At 46.1% G+C, this 19419-nt stretch overlaps 1 protein-coding gene across 3 annotated transcripts in view; it reads left to right on the forward strand.

Annotated features, from left to right (window-relative positions):
- Positions 1-19419, forward strand: part of LOC140389887 (uncharacterized) — a 736276-nt gene that overhangs the window by 523499 nt on the left and 193358 nt on the right. For all 3 annotated transcript variants that reach the window (XM_072474502.1, XM_072474503.1, XM_072474504.1), the window contains exon 4: positions 18514-18731. In XM_072474502.1, coding sequence (XP_072330603.1) covers positions 18514-18731 — 218 coding nt within the window. The remainder of the gene's footprint in view (positions 1-18513; positions 18732-19419) is intronic.

Below are 19419 nucleotides of genomic sequence, written 5' to 3' on the forward strand. Positions count from 1 at the left end.
GCCGGCTAAATGTGCTCGCTATGGGACTTTGTTCCCATATGGTTGAATCAAGCCCTATCTCTCTCATCCTCATCTCATAATTGAACAAAGCTAACCTTGATAAATTTACCATGCACCAGATTTTTAAATGGATCCAGTGGATTTCTATTTCCTGATCTATAATCATTTCGATGCATTCTGCCATCTGCATTCACCCTCTAAGCTTCCTGCTGCTAAAATGCCAATTTACAATTGTGCCATTTCTTTTCCACCTCTAGCCCTGGTCTGTGCATTTTAAACCAGCAGTGCTGGCAGTAACTTGTCCACCTCTTTAATAGATCAAGTTTATGTGGAACAATTTTCCCTTTAACTCCACTCACTTCCTCCAAATGAAAGGTGTCGCTATGGAAACCCACATGGATCCTAGCTATGCCTGTCTCTTTTGCAGGATATGCTGCGCATTCTTTGTTCATGTCCGAATCAGGCTCCCTTCCTGATTATTTTTCTACGAGTATGTGGATTTCTGTTTCCTGTTCTCACCGAGCTGGAGATCTTAATTAATTTTGCTTTTAACTCCCAAACCTCCCCTACCTTTGCTTGGTCGTGCTCTCATTTTCCTTTTCTCTTCCTTCGCTTCTTTATCTTAATTTCTGGATGTAGACTTTCTACCAATGTCTACCAGAAACCTATTGATTCCCACAGCTAGTTCAATTATATTTATTCCCACCTGTTTCCGGTCAGGACTCTATTTCCCTCATGCTCCTCAATTAATTTCCCTGGACTAGATCAATCACATTTCTTAATGGGAGCACTGCCAGTAAGGTTCCCTCATGGTTCCCTCTTCAGGTGGTTTTCACTCTTGCTAGCATCTGCTTTTTTCTTCCAATACACTACCGGATTACGGTGCCATCTCCACTTTGCCAGATTTATCCTTCTCATTCCTCTTCTGCTATTTTGCTGTAGCCATTCTCGGTCTAACTCATTTTTCTCATTATTGCCTTCTTTTTTTCTGAGACCGTTAACTGTTCTGTCATTTAATAACCTCCTCTCCACTTCTTCCTAGACCGCATTTTTATTTTGCTACACCTTCTTTTCACGGGTTCTATTCCTCTGCACAAACTGTTCATCTGCAGCATTTTCCAATTATGATGAAAGGTCATCAATCCAAAATATTCACTCTTCTTTCCTCTCTCTACAGATGTTTCCTGTCTCTACAGATGCTAACGGACCTGCTGAGTATTTCCCACATTGTCTGTTTCTATTCTTTTCAATACTTTGCTGTCCAAATCAAGACCTTTAACTTTTTGATACAGGCTTACAGACAAATCAACAATTACCAAAAGAGAAAAGAGGCTACTAATACAAATGCAATGGTGAATGCCCAGGATATAGACAGGTGAAAGCAGAAAATGCTGCCTTTCTCACCTTTGGGAAAAAGCTTCACAGCCAATTGAATAACTTTGCAGTGTAGCCATTGTTATAACACAGGCAAACATAGCAACTAATTTGCGTTCCTTTATTTCATTCTGGGAAATGTATTGGGGGCTCATATTGAAGAGTGAGTTAGAGAACAATTGGGAAATAGCGATCACAACATGATTAGGTGAATACAAGAACAAAGGGGATGATGATGTGCCAGTCAATACTTCAGGTTGACACAAACCATTCAATAGCCAATTAAGGATTTTGAAAGTACAATAACAGTTACAACATGGGAAATAGTACCATAGGATCTTTTAGTTACACCTGAGAAGGTGTCTAATCTAAAATGTCTCGAATAATATAACACCCTTAAATGCTGCACTGGTGTTCACCTACACAAGGGCTGTAATGGACGATGCTGTGTATTTTCAATTTGCAGCGACCCTCTAAGAATATTTGTGACTTGGGTGCGCGTAATGGTCCTGAAAAAGCAATTATCGTCTGGAATATGGCAGATCTATAGAGATACACTAACTGAAAACTAAGCAGGTGTTTCCCTCATTCCACCTCTTTGCCTTCCAGATGCTCCTTCAAATGCATCTCTTTGATTAACCTGTCATGATATCTTGCTTTATTCTTGGTGTCATTTTTTGATACATTACATTCCTATAAGCACCTTGGGATATTTTGCTATGTTGATATTCATGCAAGTTGGGTGAGTGAGTGCTGGGGATGGCACTGGAGGAAACCAGGCAATGAGTGGATGCTGCATGTTTGGGTTCTATCTGTCATGGCAGTGTTTTGGTGCTGGATAATTAATGGCTGCATGCGGGGAGCCATATGCCCTGATTTTACATTGCCGGCTGACATTCATGCTGGGCTGGGAGAGAAGGAGACCAGCGACAGCCATAATTACAGTCCCACTCCCTTGGCTTATATTTCAGAACAACAAACTCACAAATTTTTGTAAGGGCCACGAAGAATCCAGCACGAGTTTTAAGGATACAAAGTAATAACATTTATTTACTATAACAATCTATAATAACAGTAGCAGTAACTTCCCTTGCTACCTTCTTCTTCCTTCTGGTTCCTGAACTGGCCAGCTTATTTATACTAAGAGTTTCTCCGCCCCCCTCATTGGGGAAGTTCATACTCCCACAGGATTGTGGGATAGTCATTAGTCCCCAGCCAATCGTAAGTAGGCAGGTTATAACACAAATAGAATTAGGCCTGTCAGCCTTGGCTCCTGCATGATCTTGCTGAATTTGCAGTGGAGCCAGAGATCAAGCTTTAGTCAGCAGCAACCAGAAGAGCTGAATGATGAGGTTTGAAGGGGAAACTGCCTGTCCTAATAGCGGGGATAATTTGAATAAATTACTTTCAAGCAACATATCTATTTTGAAGACACCCTTGTTCTTTTTTAAATGTTTGAAGTGTTAATGAGATGGATCCTGTTGTGCTATGTTATTGCTAGTAACATAAGCTGCCACTTGATGTAGGCTCTGCGGAAAGATGCTCCAGACTCGGAGATAAGTTTAGCATATTTATTGAACGATTAACAATGCTCTTAAATGATTTCGACACTCTACTAATCTGCCTCTAGTAACTCAGTCTATTCTGCTAACTATACAAGCATGCTCTCGACAATGTGCGATGGTGTGATGTTGCTGCTAATCAACCCTGTCCTGCTCTCTTGGTTTCTGCTGGTGGAAGAGGCAGAGCCTGTGTACCTTGTCCTTTTTATATGGATCATGTAGTGCCCCCTTGTGGTAATGCCACCTCTGGGTGTCCTAATTACCCATTGGTTGTGTCCTGTTCTAATGACCCATTGGTTGCGTGTCTGCATGTCATGACATCTCTGGTGCTCCCTCAAGTAGTTACTGTGGTGTATTTACATTAACCCCTTGTGTAGTATATACAGTGATGCATATCACTACATTCCCCCTTTTTTCGTGTTACATATTTTCTGTACTTTGTTCAAGAAAATTGTACAAAACAGGTAGATGAATGATGACATGTACAAGTTGTGATGATATTGATGATTATACAATACCAATTAATATCTATGAGTCCAGTCTCATGAATTTGTGCGGTTGAGTTGCTTTCTTCTTCTGTTGAAGTGGTGATGTTGATGTTATCATTTCTTTGTGAACGTCGTCAGTGTTCTTGTGTTTAAGTAACCAAGAAATCATCATGAGGTGTCCGAATGGTCGAATCACTTTGTTGTCTGATTTAGACTTTTTCTTTCTATGCTTGTGGTAGCGACTCTGTATGTTATCTTTCTTGAAAGCTGGTTTGCTTGTTTGTAGTAGAGCAAACGTGAATTGGTGAGATTTGTTGTCATGCCATGGTATGTTTGTACTCTTGCCATTGTTTTGAGCTGTGCTGTTACATTGTCCTTCATGTGCAGAGTTGTACCATGTCGTACAAGTTGTTGTTTTATTGTTGTTTTTGTTGTTTTTGTCATGCTTGTCGCGCTCAGTGACTGTTCCGTTCGGATAATTCGAGTCATTCTCAAAGTTACTTGTGTCAGTGTCCTTTGTGGTATCTGATGCTTCACTGAGCGTTTCATCTTGAGGATTGTGATAATGACCGGATGTTGCATTGATCATCGCTCCTTTGTGGTTGATGTGATTCCTCTTTGATTCCTTGGTGCTCCTCTTCTGGAGTCATTTCTGGTTCATCTGAATCATCATTGGTTTCTTGATGCTCCTCGTCTGGAGTCAAAATCTTCAAGATTTCATTTTCTTGTGGATAGGCTCGAGTGAATGAGGTTTTAATTGACGTGGTCCCACTGGACTCAAGAGTGGTTTCACTTTGATTGTTGAGTGCCTCTGTACATACGAGCTGAGATCTGTCAGTCTCACTGTGATCTTGCACATCTTGTATGGGAATTGTGATTTCTTAGTAACTTGTCTCACATACAGTGGGTCGACATTCAGTGTCTTCTTGTTGGTTAAATGAGCTGGGTAGACTTTCATAGACTGCTGCTGGTTGCTCAGATAAGGTTGATAGACCTTCATAGTCTTGTTCATGCATGGACTTCGCTTTGGAGTCTTGAGTTGTTTCCATTGTGGAGTCTGTCAACGAACTCTCTGTGGAGGCTTGTATCGCTCTCTCTATGGCGTCTTTCATCGCTCTCTGTGTGGAGTCGTGCAATGGTGTCGCTGTGGAGTGGTTTATCGCTCTCTGTGTGGAGTCGGGAACTCTTCGTGGTGCGTGGACCACTGGTTTGGCATCAGGCCGCAGTAGAATCTTGTACTCGTACGTAAGTGTGCCCATCCTGCTGAAGACATCTGGGTACTGGGTCAGGATATCGTCGATGCTGGCCTGAGGATCCGGATGAGACGGCGTCATGGTGTAGACCCGTCGGATGAGGTTCAGTTGCTTGCAGGCATGCGCACTTAGCAGGGACGCCCTGTTTGGCTGAACAATCTCGAAGCGTAGGCTTGTCTGTATGTGTCAATTGGACACTGTCAGGTGGCAGGACCCCAGTGCCTTAATTGCGTTGCCAGTGTAGTCCTGGAGTTTGCAGGCAGCTGGAAGGATTTTGGGAGCCTTCTTGATTCTTGTGAAGTCCGACTGCGAGATCAGGTTGGCGGAGGCACCTGTGTGCAGTTTGAACTAGATGGGGCATTGGTTGACATCCATCACTGCGTTCCATTCGTCCTCGAAATCCACGGCAAGGATTGACGGGACTTGCAATGTGCCCGATGTGGCATATTCGCACTTCGTGATGATGCCCACTCGGTATGCGTTATCCAGGTAGTCATCGTCTGGATCTGTAGCACTGCCTTGATCAGAGTCATGCGTTGGTGTCGCACCCTCCTGATGCCAACGGGGTCATTCAGTACTCGCTGTGTGGCAGCGTTTTCTTCTTGTTCAATGAACAAATCATCTTCTTTGGTTTTGGATTTGTCACTGCTCTTCACTTCGGTTGGTGCAAACTTCTTGTTGCAGGGTGCTGCGGAGGTTATTTTCAACATCTGGTAGAAGTTCAGGCATTGTTCTATCTTTCGAGGTGAAAGAATTGTGTTTTGTGGCTTTAAAACTCTTCTTTTTAATTTTCGGACATTTCCCCTTTAAGTGGGCGTGGTCCGGGGCCTCTAACGTCATGCCGCTCATGACGTCATGCGTAGGACTCAATTGCGCATGCGCACACCGAGGTTCCTTTACTGTGCGTTCTTTTCGCGGCTTCTCGCGCATGCGCAAAACACCAGTTTGCCGGTTTGCGTCTTTTAGGGAAGTGCACATGTGCGGACTGGTCAGACGGTACACGCACAAGATGACTGCCATTCAAAACTGCCATCTTCTTCTGTTTCAACCCTACCTCTGCTTCGTTGTGAGTATTCACGCCATTTTTACCGATTTTGTTCGTGTCCACCTCGCGGTGGCTGTCGAATTTGTCCAGGATGGTCTGGTATTTAGTTTTGTCCTGCCCTTCTGAGTATTGAAACGAGTTGAAGATCTCTATCGCATGTTCACCCGCAATGGTGAGTAGAAGAGCTATCTTCCGAGCATCGGTCGCGCCATTCACGTCGGATGCTTCCATGTATAGTTGAAATTTTTGTTTGAACGAACGCCAGCTAGCACTAAGATTACCGATGGTCCTGAGTTGATGAGGAGCCCTGAATCTTGTTCATCGTGCCTAGATTCGGTTGCTGGTTGTCTCTAACCTTGCTGAGTTGAACTAGGGAGATTGAGCAGTCACTCCTGTACCATGTTGTGTTATGTTATTGCTAGTAACATAAGCTGCCACTTGATGTAGGCTCTGCTGAAAGATGCTCCAGACTCGGAGATAAGTTTAATGTATTTATTGAACGATTAACGATGCTCTTAAATGAGTTCGACACTCCACTAATCTGCCTCTAGTAATTCAGTCTATTCTGCTAACTATACAAGCTTGCTCTCGACCATGTGCTAGGGATGTTGCTGATAATCAACTCTGTCCTGCTCTCTTGGTTTCTGCTGGTGGAAGAGGCAGAGCCTGTGTGCCTTGTCCCTTTTATATTGGTCGTGTAGTGCCCCCTTGTGGTAATGCTACCTCTGGGTGTCCTAATTACCCATTGGTTGTGTGTTCTAATGACCCATTGGTTGCGTGTCTGCATGTCATAACCTCTAGTGGTTACTTAGTTGTAGTGTATTTACATTAACCCCTTGTGTATATACAGTGATGCATATCACTGCAGATCCTTTTTCAAAATGTAAAGTGCTGAATGGATTTGTTTTTTCCCCTATTGTGTTCCTCAATCCTACATAGCCAACTTATAAAGTCAACTTATAAACTCCAGGACTACACTGGCAACGCAATTAAGTCAATGGGCTGGATTCTTCGGTCGCCGACGCCGAAATTGCATTCGGCGATCGACCGGAGAATCAGAGTTCCCGACCAAATCTGGGACAGCGCCGCTTCGCAATGCTCCGCCCCTCCAAAGCGGCATACTCTCCTGAGGATACTCTGTACTCTATCGACGGCCTCAGGCCCCGATGCTCCGCCCCGACCGGCTGAGTTCCCAACGGCGCGGGACATGTGTGGTCTCATCCATCAGAAACGCGGCGTGGTAGCTGCAGACTCAGTACAGCACCGCCACAGTCGGGGGAGGGCAGATCCGCGGGCAGGTGGGACTTCATCAGGGGCTGGGGCACTGTGTGGGGGTTGCTGTGGGTGGTCCGGGGCGCGTGAGTTGGCCGATGGGGGGGAATTTTTCATGGCGAGCGGCCGCCGCCCTGTTGCACGGCGCGGCCGCTGCTGGCGCGTCGTGCGCATGCGTTGCCGTGGACCCTGCAATTCATGGGGCCGTATCAGCAGCTAGAGCTGGGTGCTCTACGCTGCCATCCTGCAAGCCCCCAGCAAAACAGGGAGTCGCTGGCCGTTTAACGCCATTTGTTCTGGTGTAAAACACCACCATTCCCACACCAGCGTGGGGACATAGCCCCAGAATTGGAGAATCCTGTCCAATATAACCCTGGTTCCAAAGTGTTTAGAAAAGAATAGACCCTCTAAAAGAGCACCCTACCTAGACACATGCCCTCATCTAAACCCCGTAAGCCCACCTAACCTTTGGATACTAAGGGGCAATTTAGAATGGCCAATCCACCTAACCTGCACATCTTTGGACTGTGGGAGGAAACCGGAGCAGCCGGAGGAAACCCATGCAGTCACTTGGGGGGAGGGAATGTGCAACCTCCACACAGAAAAACGAAAAGATGTGAAGACATTACAAAGCAGTCATGGTGAGAAATATAAGTACGTCTGTGATGTACCGTCAATTACCACGAGACGAGAATGGTGGAACAATCGAGGCTTTATTGAATAAGGTGTTGTGCCTCCTGTAGCTGGAACCAGAATGGCTGCAGCGCAGGATAGCACACATATTTATATGCCACCTGCTGGGCGGAGCCAGCAGGCAGGGATTTACCATTGTACCTCTAATACACGGGCAGTGCCGTAATACATATAAGATACCACTAGTGGTGTTCACCACAGTCTGTAATTTGCATTTATATAGTTCATTTGACATGGTAAAACTCAAAAGGTTTTTCACAAGAGCGATTTTAGTCAGGTGGTCTAGGGGGTAGTCGGGTCGGGTTTGACAGGTAGTCGGATGATCAGGGAGCAGTCAGGTCAAATTGATGGGTAGTCAGTGTTGTCGAGCTTGGTCTTGTTCGGTAAACTGTTTCTGAAATAAGTAATAAAAGTCTGGATCTCACAACCTAGCTAAGTGGCCAGGATTGTACAGTGACTCTATGCATTTCCAGGCACGTCCTTTATAATTTGATTTGGAGGAGTTGAAAAGGAATGGGTGAATTTGTAAAGGGAGACCATCCAGAACAACCTGAACTGCTGAAACATTTGCCCAGTGAGGAACAGACTCCACAGCAAGAGAGAGATTTAAGCTGAAATCACAAAAAATAATTATTTTACAGAGTGCTGGAGCTGCATTCTTTTGGTTAAAAGACAAATGCTGACACACTGGTGATTTTGTTACGACAATACAGTGATTATACAATGATAATTATGATTTATCCCTGTGGTGTAGGCTCTGACAAAAGGGAACAGCTGAAAGATAGGATTGGAAAGGGGGGCTGACCTGGTGGCTAAGATTTTAATGATAATAATTCATAAATTCTGAATGTGTAGATATGTGAATCCACAATTAATGAACTTTGTTTCACCATTTAATTTTTCGAAAGGGTGATCACTCCAGGAACCATTGATTTGATTTGTTTTGTCACAATTGAGCCCATATGTCTAATTAGTGTGAGCGAAACAATTATTACCAGCTTCACTGTCTTTGTCTAAGAAAACCTAGCATTTGTCCAAGTAAAATGAATAGTTTTTTAAAGCTGTGTCAGTGGTTCTCACTCTCAATTTGCCCTCCCCCTCTTAAAATCGACAGTTTGAACCTTGAACAAATGGGGTGTAAATTTGACAAGTTACCGGAACGTGCACTGGAGTTAATTTTGCTTTTCTTTGTGAAAAGCCATAAGCTTGATTTGTAAGCTATAGGTAACTGTGGTGAAAGAATAAAAGATGTGACGACATTATGAAGCAAATAAGTGTGAGAAATATAAGCACACCTGCAATTTGCATTTATATAGTTTCTTTGACATAGTAAATCTGCAAAGGTGTTTCACAAGAGCAATTTTGATCAGGAGGTCTAGGGAGTAATCAGAATCAGGTTTGGCAGGTAGTCGGCTGGTCAAGGAGTAGTCAGGTTGTGTCGATGGATAGTCAGATGGTAGGGAGGGTAGTCAGGCCAGGTAACGGGCTAGTCAGGTCAAGGGGTTGTCCTTGCGCCGGGGATTAGTCGGGTTGGACATTGTTCAGGTGAGCGTGGAGGGTGGCAGTCGGGTGGTCAGGAGTGTGGTTGGGTGGTTGCGAGGTTTAGTCATGTGGTCGGGGGTTAGTCGGGTCAGGTTGGGCGGGTTGTTGAGTGGGCAAGGAGTTGTTGCGTGGTCGAGCGGGATTGAGGTGGTCCGGGGTTAGTCGGGTCAGTTTAGGTGAATTGTTGAGTGGGCAGGGGTTTGTTGGGTGGTTGGTGGGGTAGTCTTGTCAGGTCAGGTCTGGCTGACAGGAGGTGATTGCTTGTCAGTTGTGGAATTGCCCAGCTGTTAGATTAGGTTTTGTAATGTCTAACATTTCCTGGATTACTATCCAGATGAGTAACATGAATCTCTTTCAAGTCTCTGGCTCCAGGTCAGAGTTGGAGGGTCCCAGTGAGCATGAGAAATGCACATTGGGGGCGGGATTCTGTGATCCTGAGGCTAAGTATGAACCCCGTCGGAAACGCCGTTGCGTTCCTCAACTGTGTCAATGCGGCCTCAGGATCAGCAATTCTGGCCCCGACAGGGGGCCAGCACGGCACTGGAGTGGACCACGCCGCTCTGGCTGCTGATCCCGGCGTCAAATGGGCGCCGCGGGATCCGCACAAGCGCAGTGGCACCGGCGCCGACGTGTGCATGCGCAGTGACTTCCTTCAACCCGCTGGGCCCGACGCAGCATGGCGCAGGACTACAGGGACCGGCGCGGCAGAAAGGAGGCCGCCAGCCAGAGAGGCCAGCCCGCCGATCGGTGGGCCCCGATCGGGGGCCAGGCCACATAGGAGGCCACCTCTGGGGTCGGACACCCCTCCACTCCCACAGGCCGCCTCTGCCCCTTCCATGCTGAGTTCCCACCAGCTGACAGTAGGTGTGGCCGGCGCCGGCAGGACTAAGCTTTTTTTACATCCTGGGCTGAGAATCGGCGAGCCGGCTGCATAAAGCGGCCCCTGACCGGCGCCGCACCAACCACGCCGGCACCAATGGCGGAGAATGCGTGCCGGAGTCTGGGCGGCGTGGTGCGATTCGCGCCAGTCGCGGGGATTCTTGGGGGGGGGGTCCGACCCCGGGTGGGGGGTGGGGGCCCTCCGATGTGGTTGTCGGCCTCTCGGGCTGTGGGCCTACTTTCTTCCGCGCCGACCCCTGTAGTCCTGCGCCATGTTGCGTCGGGGCCGGAGCGTTGAAGGAAGCCACTGCACATGCGCGCGTTGGCGCCGGTGCCATTGCGCATACGCGGATCCCGCGGCGCCTTTGTGATGCCGGGATCAGCAGCTGGAGCGGCGTGAACCGCTCCGGCGTCGGGCAGCCCCAAAGCTGCGGATTTCTCTGCACCTTTGGAGGCCAAGCCCTCACCTTGAGGGGCTAGGCCCGCACCGGAGTGGTTGATGCGCCGCCGACCGGCGGGAAAGGCCTTTGGCGCCATGCCAGCCGGGGCCGAAAGGACTTCGCTGGCCAGCGGAAGTCCGCGCATGCGCAGGAGTGTCAGCGGCTGCTGATGTCATCCCCGCGCATGCGCAGGGGGGGGTGTATCTTACGCGTCGGCCATGGTGAAGGCTGTGGCCAAGGCGGAGGGAAAAAAGTGCCCCCACGGACCAGGCCCGTCCGCGGATCGGTGGGCCCCGATCGTGGGCCAGGCCACCGTGGGGGCACCCTCCCGGGCCAGATCGCCCCGTGCCCCCCCCCCAGGACCCCGGAGCACGCCCGCGCCGCCTAGTCCCGCTGGTAAGAGAGGTGGTTTGATTCTCGCCGGCGGGACAGGCTTTCCAGCAGCGGGACTTCAGCCCGTCGTGGGCCGGAGAATCACCGGCGGGGCCCGCCAACCGGCGCGGCACAATTCCCGCCCCCGCCGAATATCCGGTGCCGGAGAATTCGGCAACCGGCAAGGGCGGGAATCACGCCAGCCCCCGGCGATTCTCTGCCCCGGCGGGGAGGTCTGAGAATCCCACCCCTGGATTGTATTTGGTTCTTGGGAATCTTACCTCTTTGCAGCTCCCATCCTGCGCAGTCTTTCTTCTGGCAGAGTTGAGAGATGATTACTCCCCGGTATCCTGTCTTAAACTGCAAACATTTCCAGCTCAAAATAAAACTTAAAAGCCTTCCTACATTAAAAAGCCTCAGATGCTAAGCAACCACTGCTACTTCTATTTACTCTTCATGCCGTAACCCTCTCTAAGCACAATAGAAGCACCGTTGGAATTGAATCCAACCCCCCACACACGCCTTTGTCCAGCATGAATCTAACTATAGGTTTTACCTTTCCAGGCACAGACACATTAAATTAAACCCACTTAAAACTAAATCTTCCAATATTTACCAGTACAAATATAAATCCCGTAAAACTACCTTTGTTTTCCTAACACACTTGGACAAACACATAATTTAATTGTCACTTACCTTTTCAAAACACAGCGCAAATTCAAAAATTAATCACTGTAGTAAAACCGGTGCAACTGATGCAACAACATTTCATTATGACATTTCATTATGACAAGTAGGCAACATTTTTTGTACTTACCATTTATAAGGTCCCTGCCCCTGAACTGTGGTTCACCTACGGTTCATGACACCTCTGCGATTCATGCCGCCTACCACAGCCTGCCCTCCTCCATCAAAAATGCCCACATTCAGAAATGTCCACTTAAGCAATGGTGCTGGCAATGTTGGGACAGCTATATGTGGGCTCCCAACATGCCCTGTTATCCCTTGCCAATGACAATTAATGGCACTGGGAATGTGTCTGAGAGTTCTAGATGCGATTGCCGCCCACTATTTTTAATGCCCACCAGGCACACTTTCGCTCTTTTTCTCCACAGATGCTTCTGGATGTTTCCAGCATTTTCTGCTTTTATTTCAGCTGTCCAGCATCTCCTTCTGTGTTTGACTGTATTTAGATAGACAACCCAATGAAAACCAATCTTTGAGTGGTTGAACAACCCCCAAACTCTTGATCTGCAGGGACTATGCTGCAGAGCGTGATTACTTTAAAGTTAATTTTCCCACACACTGGCAGAAGATATTTACCCGCTAAAGGCTTTGGGTGTGATTTTCTTCACCCTCCACTGCATGTTCTGCACTGGCGGAGGGCTGCTCAGCAGTAGCCGGTGGCGGGACTTTCTGGTTCTGTCAATGTCAGTAGAGTTTCCCTTTGAACACACCCCTCACTGTCAGGAAACACACAGCGGGGGCTGCGCTGTCGGCAGGACCGTAAGATCTTGCCAGTGTGAGCGGCCAGATAATCATCAACTTAAATTTGCATTCAGTTGAGTATCTTTTGTGTACTCCAACCAATTTTAACAGAACTCTGTTACCATGCAACGGATTATTTAGAATAGTTTAACTTCAAAAAACTTGAGCTAAGTTTAAATGTAGGAGGTTGGGGGCGGGGGGGGGGGGGGGGCGGCGGCATGGTGGCGCAGTGATTAGCACTGCTGCCTCACAACGTCGAGGACCAGGGTTTGAGCTCGGCCCGGCTTACTGTCTGTATGGAGTTTGCACATTCTCCCCATGTCTGTGTGGGCCTCATCCCCACAACACAAAGCTATGCAAGGTAGGTGGATTGGCCACGCTAAAATTGCCCCTTAATTGGAATGTTTTTTTGAAAGTTTAAATGTAGGTAACATTTAGAAGTTGGCTATTTACATTTCAAGTCGCAACCCGTGCGACTACTATTATGAACCTTTAATGCATTCTGATAGCTCATAGTTAGTTTCTGCGAATCCAATGTTGTCTGTGCATTACACTTTTACCTTGCCAAAATTAGCAGCATGCTAGCATCATGAGGAAAGGCTGTCACCACCCTCTTTTGTCCTTTTGTCCTCCTCAGACGTAGCTCATTGCATCAGTTAACTGAGGGCAAATGTCTTGTGCGGCACGCAGATATCTCTCTGCTGTAACACACTGCAACCCTCCCCACAATAAACAAGTGAGTAAGACAATTACGGAATATGTATTGAGCTGAATGGGTAATGAATGGTCTCTACTTCCAACTGGAGTTATACTGGGCAATCTGTGGATCCTTCCTGCATACCATCAGTCCATTTCCTATGAAAATATTGGTAGAAAAAAATAAATGCTGACACAATGTCCATAAATGGGTCATGTGCTCCGAGTGAGGAATTATATCTGAAGAAGTGCAAATTGAAGAAAAAGTAAAAATATTGGGAGTCAATTCACAGCCATGTATCATAAATGTTTTCCTACTTGTAGTATATTAAACGGAAAACTCACTTGAATTATCAATTTTTCCTCATACTGAGCTATAGAAATGTTGCTGTAGGTTGGGTTTTGTTTCAGCCGGAGTTACAGTGAGACACGATCACAGAGTTCTATGTCCCTGAAACAAAGCTCTGATTTTAACAGGGTGCATTTGGGCTGGTTGGGTTTCAGACTGCTCACCATTTTAGCTTCCTCATGTGAAGAGGTCAGCTCTGTTATCGGCTGGGAGTGGGAATTGAGGGACAAGCTGGATCATGCTAGGGAGATCAAAAAGAAGCAGTCCAGCAAAGTTAGTCAAGCAGCTTCATTTCAGCCGAGGAAGTTGTGGAAATCCCTTGGGCACAGGAGCCCCAAAGATTTCTTTTGAGTCTGTTGCGCCATCTGAGCCACAAGGAGTCTTTCCAAAATTTGAAAATGAATATTTACCTGGGCCCCATCTCCGGCTACTTCAAGACTCTGCCGTGACTTGTGCCCTTCAACTTTAAAAATACACTGGGTTTGAACTATGTCATTTCGGTATTGTGTGTCCTTCAGTGCCTACAATGGACAATATCCACCCGCCTCAAAATCTGGGAGTTAAGATCCCTCAGTCAGGACTGCTTCAGAAATGAAGAGGAAAAGTAGCCCGCATCCTTTGCCTCTGGCTTATATTCAAGGACTCCTGCTGGAAAGTTAGTGTTATGTTCTGCGTTGTGGCCATGATACAGATGCACACTAGTTCTTTGACTAGTAAGACAGTTTATTAACAAATAAACACGTGGAAAGATAACTACTGAACAATTATATAAACGGTAACGAATAGTGAATTCAGTGAATTCTCCTGGAGCTACTTGTGATGCGACTATCCTCTAGTACGACTTACTACCAACTGCTGGATCGCTGGAGTCACATGATGGATCTCTATCGCCACCTGCTGGTCAGAGGTCGTATAGCCAATTATGTACATTGCTATGCACATGCATATCACCACAGTTAGTGTGGCGTTTGGGTGCGTACAGGAAAATCTCAGCTGTAATATTGTTTCTTGTATCGAAAAATTGACACATGTAGATTGGCAATGGGTGAAACACCTGAAGCTTCCTGGTGTCCAGTTAACTTAGCAGGGGAGGGTAACAATTAATACATTATTCATGTACATGGATGCCAGTGATTTGCTGGAAGTGAACTGGCTTCAAAATTTAGTCCTGCAAAAATAAATTAATCTGAATAAAATAAAACTGGGCATTAAAAGTTATTTTTTAACTGGAGATCCATTGAATGGATTCCAAGAAGAACATGGGATGTTATGACAGACAAATTCCCCAACTCAATATCAGAACTCCATGAATGTTTATGGTGTAAAATTAACAATTTAATTTTTCCATGATATTTTTTACTGTTGGATAGGAATATATTTTTTGCAAAGTTATATTGTACTTGGCTTAAGACTACCTGTACATATCTTGCCAATTAGCTATTTCCTGTTCCATGAAAGTGTGCTGTGCACACCTAATTGCAGGATTTCTCTTTGCCAAATAATATGTTGCGTAAATCAGAATACTTTTAAAATGCTTACATTTCTTTGAAACCTTTTAGCACGGTTTATACACTTAGAATAATTTTTGCTGGTTCTATTATTTCTAGCCCTGCCTCCACAAAGAATTTCATGTTTAAGCCAAATCAGTGAAAGCAATAAAAAGATTGTTATGTTAGAGACACTGCCCAAGTTAAACGAAGATTTGGGAATTAATTGACAAAGTGGTCTGATTGTGTGAGGGCTGTTGTTATTGAACTTTTAACAAAGTATATATTTTAATAAATTTTATGTCAGTTTTCCATTTTTTTAAATTTCTGCACGAACACTCTGCCACTGTGTACTTTCAGGAGGGCAGGTGATGGAACACTCTGTACCATCGCAGCATAGGAATCTTGATTATTTATCGTGTTAAATGAATGCAGCTTCAATCTTCCATTTGCTGAACTTTTACCAGAGCTCACTCTCCCAATCTGACTCTGAAATGATCACATTGATTTTACAATGTTTTATTATCAACCAGCATGAAAACATAGAATCCCTACAGTGCAGAATGAGGCCATTCGGCCCATCAAGTCCACACCAGCCTTCTCACCCTACCTGGGCCCAGTCTCCTGCCCGATCCCCGTAACCCCACCTAACCTTTGGCCACTAAGGATCAATTTCGCATGGCCAATCCACCTAAGCTGCACATCTTTGGACTGAGCTCCAACCGGAGAACCTGGAGGAAACGCACACAGACATGTGGAGAACGTACAAACTCCATAAAGACAGTCACCCAAGGCCAGAATCGAACCAGATCGGAGGCTCTATGAGGCAGCCACTGAGCCACTGTGCTGCCCATAAATCCACAATCATACAAGGATGAAAATAACTTGTTATTAACGGGGGTGTTTCCATTATTGTGTTTAGATTTCAAATAGATATAATGCACCTTGTCTAAAACTTATTTTTCAATGAAAGCTTTCGTTGCTAAGGTGACTGTTCAAACATTGGGATGCATTTTAATTAGCACATAAATTATCAAAGTTCTGTGAACTGATTTTGAATACATATTGATATTAAGGTGAAAGGAAGGGATCTCTGATCATTCCGTTTTAAGTTTTCTTATAGTGTGCCTGGCCTGGCATTTACTCATCTAACGTAATATGAATGTAGAATTATTTCAACATTCATTTTGTTAGAGACAGTCTGTATCTGTGTGTAAAATAGAATCTGAATGATGGAATCTGGTATATTTACACAAATGCACCATGTCTATAATCATTGGCTCGAATGCTGCAATCAATGGGAATTCCAAAAGGGCAATTTCAGAAACAGGCGAATGATCCATTGCACTAGTTTGATGCCAAAGCAGCAAATTGAAAATGTACTCCCATTTCTTTGCTAACTATTTACTCCAGGGCCAGGAATTTTTGCACAGTGGAGCTTCCCTTACCGACATCGGAGGAGTTGGCAGGAAACAAATCCCTGCCAATCCTGGAACTCCAAAGAGTGTTAATTGGCTGACGGTGGGACTTCCGCCCATCGCTTGGGAGAAAGTCCTGCCTCAGAGAGCTGCTAGACATCTGACTGTGTGTTGGGGGGGGGGGAGGGGGGAAACGACACCCAACATTCAAAGGAAGCTACAGATGGAAGCGTCTCCCTTCCCTCCTGAGGCCTGAGCACTAGCATTCTCCCTGCGCCTGAACTGCTCCCACCAGCCTGAAATTTGAGGCTGGGCATAAAACGGCCCTTAAGTGTTCATTATTGGCCACTTAAGGGGGCCTCACTTGGTGCAAAGATGGAGCAGGAAGCAGTCTCGGTCTCACACGTCGCACGGTAAAATTGCCAGAGCCCAGTGGAAAGACCATCTGAAGAATTTTGCGGCCACCCCTCCCACCTACAAACCTCTTAACTGGGGAACGCCAAATTCTACTCCAGGGCAATTACTGTCCTCCTGCCACTGTCCATATGCATAGAGTATTATGACTCTTAATTTTCTGCAGCTCAATGCCAGCAGAGCAGAAGCAATTCTTGGGCCTCACCAGCATTTATGTACATTTGATTCTGATTTCACTCCCCTTTTCTGGCTACCTCTTTAGATGGGTCTGGTTGTGCAAAACCTTGAAGTCTCCTCTAATCCTATTTTCCACCCTAGGTCCTTTCCTCTGATGTTACACAAAATGGAGGTCCTACAAGACACTCTCCAAAAATCACAATACCTTACTATCTTCCTCTTTGCTTTCAAAACCTCTTGAAAACCATATTTTTAACTGTACCTTCAGCCTGCTACCCCTATTTGTCTTTACTTCTTGCATGGTGTCCACCATGTAAAGTCTTGTAAATCATTTTGAGAAATAATTTCACCAAAGGAATGTTATACAAATGGACGTTGGTGGGTGAAGCTGGTTTTCAGCGAAAGCATGCAATGGAATTGAATGAACCAGCAGCCCGTTTTGCACTGTGCCTGATTTTTTTGACTTGAATAGGAATCTCTTAACCTGTTGGATCTTCCGTCAACAAGTTAAAAATAGCATTGAAACACAAACCTGAATTCTGTTTTTCTCGCGCTCTCTCACTCTCTCATGTCATTGGCCTGTCCCAACCACTGCACGTGGGCAAAAGTCAAATTTCTCCCGCAAAAAAAGTCCCAAATGGAGGACTTTAGGAATGTTGGGGCAGTTTAAGGGTTAAAAGCTTAGGGTTATAGTGTGTTTGACTGCAGTGGTCATGGTTGGGAAAAAAGGGTTTTGTTTTGTAAAGGCCTGGGAGATTCTAGGAACCAGAAGGTGAATGTGGTTCCTCTGGCGAAGTCACGGGGGAAGTTAATATGATTTGCAGCCTGCAGAGATAATTTGTTTTTCAGCTTGGAGAGATGAGGTCATTGCTGAGTAGAGCAAAGGAATGCAGAGATGCAGTTAAGTTTTGGAGAAAGGTTTGAGAGAGAGAGGAGGTGAATTCTGATCTGTCTGACCCTGAGTCCACAATTCTCTCAGAGTAGGATAGTTATAAAAGAGGAATAATATGTAAAGCAGAGCAGTCTTGTCTGGGGACACGGAAGAAGCTGAAACATGCCAATGAATCAGCTTTTCAAAGATATTCAGCCAGAGTTTGAAGGAGTTCGAACAGGAGCCAAATTGGTTTTATAAAGCAAGTATTACTCTATCTCCTGCTGGTTTTAAGATGGATTGTGAACTATATGTTTCTTTTCTAGTTGTTGGGGTTCCGATCCAGTATCCCAGCTACTGTTGGGGTCTGGTCTGGGATCGTAATAACATCAAGAAATGTAATATTTGCCTGGAACAAGACCCCTAACCATAGCACTGTTGACCTCTGGACATACCAATGGTATACATTTTTATCACGTGGCTGGAATTCTATGCGCATTGGAATTCTCTTTTCCCCTGGTATCCTGGTGGCATAGGGTGGCTTCAATGGGAAATGCCATTGACAAGCGGTGCGAAAAGAGAATCCCAGCGAATGGTGCACCACCGGGAAACAGGCGGCTGGGGGACCAGAGACTCCAGCCCCTTATTCCATTGAGGCACATTTTTTACTGATTTCCTTTCCAATTTGCTAAGGATGAACAACGATCAAGTCTGCCTTCTTCTCAGATGTCAGGTTCAGAAAGAAATTGGACAATTTCTGCTTCTGACGGACAGCTATTCTACAGACCGGAAAGAATGCATAAATACCTACATGCTAGTGTTTATGGGTCAACTGTGTTTGACCTCACAGAGAAGGACAGACCACACAACCGAGCCACAGAAATTCAGCTGGGTAGACCAACCAGGTCCAGGTACTACTGAGATTTTAATATTAGTTTTATATGTTAATTTATAAATGTCTAGAAGTTGTGATGATTGTTATAAGTAAGCTTTTTTGTAATGTAAGTAAAAGGCACAGGATGAGTTGCACTAGCCAACCTCACTACCTACCCCGCCCCCCAGTCCCCACCTCTTGATTTGATTTGGCATAAAAAAAGATACAGTGGAAGAAAAACTGCTAGAAAGAAAATTGTTGACTTCCCAGTGTTGCGACCTTCATGTCCCAAATCAATGGGGGGGGCTTAAGTTGATATGTTAAAAACGGATCCTAAAGGGTTAGGTGTATGGCAACATAATGGCTACATTGCTGACCTCATAATCTAGGGGCTTGGACTAATGATCTGGAGATATGGGGTGGGATTCTCCGACCCCCCACCGGGTCAGAGAATCGAAGGGGGGGGGTGAATCCCACCCCGCCTCTCTGGTGCCGTTTTTTGGGCAGCGGCGGGGATCACGCCGCGCCGATCAGGGTCCGTTGGCAGCGGCCCCCCCAGCAATTCTCCGGGCCCCAAGGGGCCGAGCGGCCCCCAGTTTTCGGCCATTCCTGCCGGCGTGAAATGGACATGGTCCATCCTGGCAGAACCTGGCTTGGAGGGCGGCTAACGGAATCCTCGGGGGGGGGGGATGGGGTGGGGGGGAGGGGGTGGGGAGTTGGGGCCC

This window comes from Scyliorhinus torazame, chromosome 14, assembly GCF_047496885.1.
Source record: "Scyliorhinus torazame isolate Kashiwa2021f chromosome 14, sScyTor2.1, whole genome shotgun sequence".
Lineage (NCBI taxonomy): Eukaryota > Metazoa > Chordata > Chondrichthyes > Carcharhiniformes > Scyliorhinidae > Scyliorhinus > Scyliorhinus torazame.